Consider the following 7,500-nt stretch of genomic DNA (forward strand, 5'->3'; position numbering starts at 1 on the left):
GTACCACACAACACCACACAACACCACACAGTACCACACAGTGCCACACAGCACCATACAGTGCTACACAACACCATACAGTACTACACAGTACCACACAGTACCACACAACACCACACAACACCACACAGTACCACACAACACCATACAGTACTACACAACACCATACAGTACTACACAGTACCACACAGTACCACACAACACCACACAACACCACACAGTACCACACAACACCACACAGTACCACACAACACCATACAGTACTACACAGTACCACACAGTACCACACAACACCATACAGTACCACACAACACCACACAGTGTTGTATGGTACTGTATGGCACTGTTGGTGTTGTGGTACCACACACCACCATACAACACCACACAGTAACACACAACACAACACCACGTGGTATAACTGTTGATCTTTCCCAATGCAGCAGCAGCAGCAGCATTGCTTCTTTTCATCTAATGATCTTGATATACAACATTTTACGTTGCTCTGCAGTGTGGAACAGAGAGTTTCAGAGGTTGGATCATATCGGTTAATGTAATTCAGAACTATTATAAGAGTGAAGTCATAGGAGCTGTAATCCAGCATTCATATAGCAATATATATATATATATATATATCTGCCAAAGCAGAGAGTAGGACTCATATCTGCAGACGTGGGCCGAGGATCTATCAATCTTTCACTTCCAAATGAAATGAGAAAAAAAGGACGACGCCCGGGGGATTTTTTTTTGACGGCCGCCCCTCAAAAACGCCCAACTTCTGCCTAAAGCCGCGGCGTGTGGCCTTGTTGCCCCCAGGACCTACCTGACCGACCTGATCACGCCGAGGGGGTCCGCTACTTCCGCTCCTCCAAGAGGGTCTACCCCCACCGGCCGGTTCTGATGGTGCTGAGTCACGCCGCGCCGCACGGAACCGAGGACTCGGCTCCGCAGTACAGCACGGCCTTCCCAACGCCTCGCAGCACATGTAAGACACACACACACACACACACACACACACACACCGGACATACGGGTCTCGGCCCAGACAACCTGAAAATGAAGGACATCTGAGTGTTTTAAGCTCAAATCTTAGTTCACTGGCGAAGAGAAAGTGGAAAATAAACAAAAACAAACAAACAAAACAAATAAAAAACACACAGGGCCCAGGGTAGAACCCTGCGGGACTCCAGATCCTGAAAGTAGCTGGACTTTAAAATGTGCTATATATTTGTATTTGTATATATATATATATATATATATATATATATGCACACAAAAAAACTATCTCCATAAATAAACGTTATACCATATCTACCATCCAGTCTAACTATCAACACTAATCTACTTTCAGACTATTCTGTTTATAGAGACGTACTTCTTCTTCTATACTTGCCCAAAAATATTTTTGGTACCTTTTTTTTTTTTAAAGCAGATTTATATTTGCACTTCATGGAACCATCCGGAGACGGAAATAAAACAAAGTCGCCCCACAGCTCGATAGACACACGCTTTTCATCTTTGTTTGAACCTTTGGGGGTTTTTTTTTCTAAAGATGAAGATTAAAACGAAGCACATTTCAGGGAAACCCCCCCCCCCGTTCTAAAGTCTACGAGTCTTTGGAGTTTTTTTGTTCACGACACAAGAGTGGACACGGGAGTCGTGTCTCGTTTTCAAGGGTACAGAGCGTTTGGCGGAGAGAGAATTGTATTTGGGTGTGAAGCGGTTGGACAAGGCGTCTCAGCCAGGATTCTGCGACGAGGGGACCGATCTCCTCTCGCCTCAAGAGTGTGAACGTTTGTGCGACGCATCCCACGCTGAGTCAGAGGAAGACCTGGGAAGGAGAGTTTCCAATATTAGGAAGGCGTCGCGGGCTCTTATATCACCGGCGTGACATAAGAGGAGACGTTCTGGTGGAGGGAGGAGACGGTGGCCGCCGGGAGTTTGTTGTGACTCATGAGGGGAGGACAGAGGGGAAGCTGTTGGAGCCACCATATCCTGAAGGCTGGCTGTTTGAAAGCAATTATCTTTTTTTTTTTTTTTTGTGAGGGGGGGGGGGGGGGGGGGGGGGGGGGGGGGGCCTGTGAGGATGTCACAAAGCCAGACAGCATCTGGAGTCTGGTCATAAGCCACAGTGACTCCTTTGTCTAGGTTCCGGGATGTTCCCCTCCTTGGTTCAAAGAGGTCGGCTCTTTCTTTTTTTTCGCGAGGATGTCCAGAGCTCGTGCTAGCTGCGATGCTAAGGGTTCGTCCACACCAGGAACACTGGTTCACTTGAACCAGATGTTTCTGCCTGTCGTCCACACACAGGAACCCGGTTCTCCTGAACCCAGATGTTTCTGGCCTGTCGTCCACACAGGAACCCAGTTCACCTGAAACCAGATGTTTCTGGCCTGTCCTCTCCTGATGAACCTGGTTCACCTGAACCAGATGTTTCTGGTCTGTCGTCCACACCAGGAACCCAGTTCTCCTGAACCAGATGTTTCTGGCCTGTCCTCTCCTGATGAATCTGGTTCACCTGAACCAGATGTTTCTGGCCTGTCCTCTTCCTGATGAATCTGGTTCACCTGAACCAGATGTTTCTGGTCTGTCGTCCACACCAGGAACCCGGTTCAACTGAACCAGATGTTTCTGGTCTGTCGTCCACAACCAGGGACCCGGTTCAACTGAACCAGATGTTTCTGGTCTGTCGTCCACACCAGGGACCCGGTTCACCTGAACCAGATGTTTCTGGCCTGTCCTCTCCTGATGAATCTGGTTCACCTGAACCAGATGTTTCTGGTCTGTCGTCCACACCAGGAACCCGGTTCAACTGAACCAGATGTTTCTGGTCTGTCGTCCACACCAGGGACCCGGTTCAACTGAACCAGATGTTTCTGGTCTGTCGTCCACACCAGGGACCCGGTTCACCTGAACCAGATGTTTCTGGCCTGTCGTCCAACACCGGAAACCCGGTTCACTTGAACCAGATGTTTCTGGCCTGTCGTCCAACACCGGAAACCCGGTTCACCTGAACCAGATGTTTCTGGTCTGTCGTCCACACCGGAAATCCGGTTCACCTGAACCAGATGTTTCTGGCCTGTCCTCCCCTGATGAACCTGGTTCACCTGAACCAGATGTTTCTGGCCTGTCGTCCACACCAGGGACCCGGTTCTCCTGAACCAGATGTTTCTGGCCTGTCGTCCACACCAGGGACCCGGTTCACCTGAACCAGATGTTTCTGGCCTGTCGTCCACACCAGGAACCCGGTTCTCCTGAACCAGATGTTTCTGGCCTGTCGTCCACACCAGGGACCCGGTTCACCTGAACCAGATGTTTCTGGCCTGTCGTCCAACACCGGAAACCCGGTTCTCCTGAACCAGATGTTTCTGGCCTGTCGTCCACACCAGGGACCCGGTTCTCCTGAACCAGATGTTTCTGGCCTGTCGTCCACACCAGGAACCTGGTTCTCCTGAACCAGATGTTTCTGGCCTGTCGTCCACACCAGGGACCCGGTTCTCCTGAACCAGATGTTTCTGGCCTGTCGTCCACACCAGGGACCCGGTTCACCTGAACCAGATGTTTCTGGTCTGTCGTCCACACAAGGAACCCGGTTCACCTGAACCAGATGTTTCTGGTCTGTTGTCCACATGAGGAACCCAGTTCACCTGAACCAGATGTTTCTGGCCTGTCGTCCACACGAGGCGGTTTTAGAAGCGTGAAAACAGGTTTTTCTGAACTCGGGTACCAGAATGTGGAAATTGTAAAACCCCGGCTCGTCGACAAAGACGATCGTCTGGAAAAAAGATGAGGTTTTTGGGGGTTTTTTTCGTCGCCTGTATGTACCCTAAATCAAATACCGAACGGACTCATGGTCCAGGGACTTCAACTGCTCATGAGCACTACGGCAGTAGCAAGTAGTAGTTCTGCACATGCTCAGTAGAAACAATCAGAACAAGGTTTCCTCCAGGTTCTCTTGAGGCTGTAACAACAATCTAACTTGACTCGTGTGTGTGTGTGTGTGTGTGTGTGTGTGTGTGTGTGTGTGTGTGTGTGTGTGTGTGTGTGTGTGTGTGTGTGCGCGTGCGTGTGTGTGTGTGTGTGTGTGTGTGTGTGTGTGTGTGTGTGTGTGTGTGTGTGTCCCAGTACTCCCAGCTATAACTACGCTCCGAACCCAGACAAACACTGGATCATGCGTTACACTGGCGCCATGAAGCCGATCCACATGGAGTTCACCAACGTGCTGCAGAGGAAGAGGCTGCAGACCCTGCTGTCTGTGGACGACAGCATGGAGAAGGTAACACACACACACACACACACACAAAACCAGTCTGATTACATGTTGTAGTTACTCCTTCAGAAACGACTCGAAGAGTTATTGTACTGGCTGCAGATACATGTTACTTCATAATTAAGCTGTTAATCACTGATCTCTATGTGTGTGTGTGTGTCTGTGTGTGTGTGTGTGTGTGTGTGTGTGTGTCAGTTGTATAACATGTTGGTGGAGACGGGCGAGTTGGAGAACACCTACATCATCTACACGTCTGACCACGGTTATCACATCGGGCAGTTCGGCCTCGTCAAAGGTGAGAAAGAACCAGAACGATCGAAACAGGAAGTATCACGTTTCAGGAAGTAATCGTGTGTGTGTGTGTGTGTGTGTGTGTGTGTGTGTGTGTGTGTGTGTGTGTGTGTGTGTGTGTGTGTGTGTGTGTGTGTGTGCAGGTAAATCTATGCCGTATGAGTTTGACATCAGAGTGCCGTTTTACATCAGAGGACCCAACGTGGAGCAGGGCAGCATGTGAGAACCATTCACACACACACACACACACACACACACACACACACACACACACACACACACACACACACACACACACACACACACACACACACACACACACACACACACACACACACACACACACACACACACACACACACACACCTAGTGGTGGCAGTAATGATGACAGTCTTTCAGAAGTCGCACACTGCGGCATTGTAACAAGCTCTCATCCAAAATTGATCATATAGAAACACAAAATATTGGTGTTTTTCTTCCCCAATGTGGTTGGAAAGTGTAATTAAAAATTAAACATTAAAAAAAACTGTGTGTTGGTAAATCAGAGCAGTGCAGAGCCTTCCCACGGCCTTTTCCTTTTAGCGTCACCTTCATTAGACTATCGACAGCTCGTCGCTTTAAAATGTGACAAAGTCTTCAAATGGCAATAACATCCCGTGTGTGTGTGTGTGTGTGTGTGTGTGTGTGTGTGTGTGTGTGTGTGTGTGTCAGTAACCCTCACATGGTCCTGAACATTGACCTGGCTCCGACCATCCTGGACATCGCCGGCCTCGACACGCCTCCAGACATGGACGGAAAATCGATCCTGAGTCTGCTGGAAACGGAAAAACCGGCCAACAGGTAGAGAGGAAGGAGTCTGGATATCGTGGGTTGCCTAGCGACCGGGGAACCGTGAAGAACCGCTGACACCTCCTTCTTTCTCTTCCTCTTCAGGTTCCAGGTGAACAAGAAGTCGAAGATTTGGAGGGACTCCTTCCTGGTGGAGCGAGGGTCAGTTCCTCCGTCTCGGACTAGTGGTGGCGTTCCTCAGGGCTCCCTCCCGGGTCCACTGCTTAATTATCTGAACGCTGCGTTATACTTCCTGCCGTTCGGGTTTTTTCGCTCAAGGGATCTGTTTCGCCGGAGTCCAGAAGCAGGAAGTTAAAGCTCCTCCAGGCCTTTATGTCTTTAAGACAAACTTCTCGTTTGACCGGTATCGTCTGGTTTCGTAGATACATAGATGTGTGTGTCGTCTGCGTAGTGTTTCCTGATCATAGTCCCTACAGCAGGGGTATTCAATTAAAAGTCACCGAGGTCCAGTTATTAAAATTTCCTCCACGTAAAAGGTCCGAACCAAGGTCCAGCTTGTGTCTTATAGCTTTCCCCCCCATGTCCACATTTTCATATGGCTCGTTTAAAAAATGTTTATTGTCAGTTTTAAATGCAGGAAAAGTTTAACTGAGTGCATAGCGAGCTCTTTTACCATCAATAAATGTTGTACCAGGCAAATAAATGTAAAGCTTTTATTTCAGATGAAAGAGAATGGGAACCTTAGAATAAAATGCATAAAAAAAGTGCAAACGGAGCCAAATAAGCCAAATAATTCTTTTAAATTAAACAAGTCCTCGCCTAAAAAAAAATGAAGGCCAACTTTTCAAGTAAAAAAAATGACAGCTTCAGAAAACAATAAATAAAAAGAGGCTCTTTAAAGGAAAAATTGGTGAGCCTCGAACGGTGTTTGTTTTTGACAATGTTCATTGTTAGAAAAAGCTGACTCACAGCTGTATGTTGATCCAAACATGGTGAAGGTGCGCCACCTGGCCGCGCAGGGTAAACAATCGATTTGATTGGCTCAACCGAGTGCGGCTATTGTCGTAATAACTGGAGTAGCAGCGCCCGCCAATATATTGCTGCGACCGGCGGAAAAATGCTGCATGGAAATGATCTATTCTCGTGAATTTATCGTCTTTATCAAGTCACGGGTCCGAACGGTCCGCCATTTGGTGATGCCTGCCCTACAGGAAGCATGAATGATGTCACAACTATAGGGCCCAAGACGGAACCCCTGTGGAACTCCGGGGTTAACTTAAATCGTAGCTCAGTCGTGAACCAGTGTAGCTCTGTACCTTTAACCCCGACGGTGAGTTCTAGTCCCTGAGATCTAACAAGACCGGAGACCAGACGTTGGTCTGAGGCCAGGAGGACGTCACCAGTGCCTCTGTGCCGCGATGACAAGAGTACTGTCGTCCAGTGTCGCGAGTGTCCGGTGTCCGCGGTGTCCAATGTCGCCGGCATCCTCAAGGAAACTGGTCTGTGGTCCTTGGACAGGAAGCTGCTGCACCAGCGGGTGGAAGGGAAGGAGGTGTCGCAGGAGGAGAACTTCCTGCCCAAACACCAACGGGTGAGAGACCTCTGCCAGAGAGACGAGTACCAGACCCCCTGCCAGCAGACCGGTCAGGTAAACGACAACAAGAGAACTCGTGAAGACCAGACGGGTAAACAAGCAAACAGACCCGTGTTGAGTTCCTGTGTGTGTGTGTGTGTGTGTGTGTGTGCAGAAGTGGCAGTGTGTGGAGGACCCCTCCGGGAAGCTGCGACTCTACAAATGTAAGCACGAAGGGGGCGGGGCTAAAACGCCCCAGAGGGGCGTCGCCATTGGCCGCCAGCGTCCGATCAGCGTCAAGTCCCGCCTCTACGACCCCGGATCGGACGCCGACTGCGACTGCGGCCTCCGCGGCCCTCGACCCCCGAACCTGCGGCCGTTCAACAAGAAGCCGTTCTTCTCCAAGAAGAGTGAGTGTCCCGCCGAACCGGGTCGCCAGGAACCCAGCATCGGAGACAGACGTCCATCTTGGATGGATGATCTTCATGGATGGCCGCTGCCCTCCGGTGTCCGAAAGCAGAACTGCGCCTCCCGGCTGAGCTCTTGTACTGTTGGTGACGTTTCTGTGTTTCCGTGTTTCCAC

At 49.7% G+C, this 7,500-nt stretch overlaps 2 protein-coding genes across 5 annotated transcripts in view; both read left to right on the forward strand.

Annotated features, from left to right (window-relative positions):
• LOC308130121 (extracellular sulfatase Sulf-2-like) overlaps positions 1-1,788 on the forward strand; it is a gene marked incomplete at both ends in the record, with an annotated part of 5,986 nt that extends 4,198 nt beyond the window's left edge. The window contains 2 exon segments of the mRNA XM_080496320.1: positions 786-982; positions 1,673-1,788. Coding sequence (XP_080352446.1) covers positions 786-982; positions 1,673-1,788 — 313 coding nt within the window.
• LOC308130373 (extracellular sulfatase Sulf-2-like) overlaps positions 1-7,500 on the forward strand; it is a 37,094-nt gene that overhangs the window by 25,720 nt on the left and 3,874 nt on the right. For all 4 annotated transcript variants that reach the window (XM_080496706.1, XM_080496708.1, XM_080496707.1 and 1 more), the window contains exons 7-13: positions 4,120-4,270; positions 4,460-4,559; positions 4,699-4,774; positions 5,267-5,395; positions 5,489-5,545; positions 6,863-6,992; positions 7,093-7,327. In XM_080496706.1, the coding sequence (XP_080352832.1) occupies positions 4,120-4,270; positions 4,460-4,559; positions 4,699-4,774; positions 5,267-5,395; positions 5,489-5,545; positions 6,863-6,992; positions 7,093-7,327 (878 nt within the window). The remainder of the gene's footprint in view (positions 1-4,119; positions 4,271-4,459; positions 4,560-4,698; positions 4,775-5,266; positions 5,396-5,488; positions 5,546-6,862; positions 6,993-7,092; positions 7,328-7,500) is intronic.

This window comes from Blennius ocellaris (assembly GCF_963422515.1).
Source record: "Blennius ocellaris genome assembly, chromosome: 5".
Lineage (NCBI taxonomy): Eukaryota > Metazoa > Chordata > Actinopteri > Blenniiformes > Blenniidae > Blennius > Blennius ocellaris.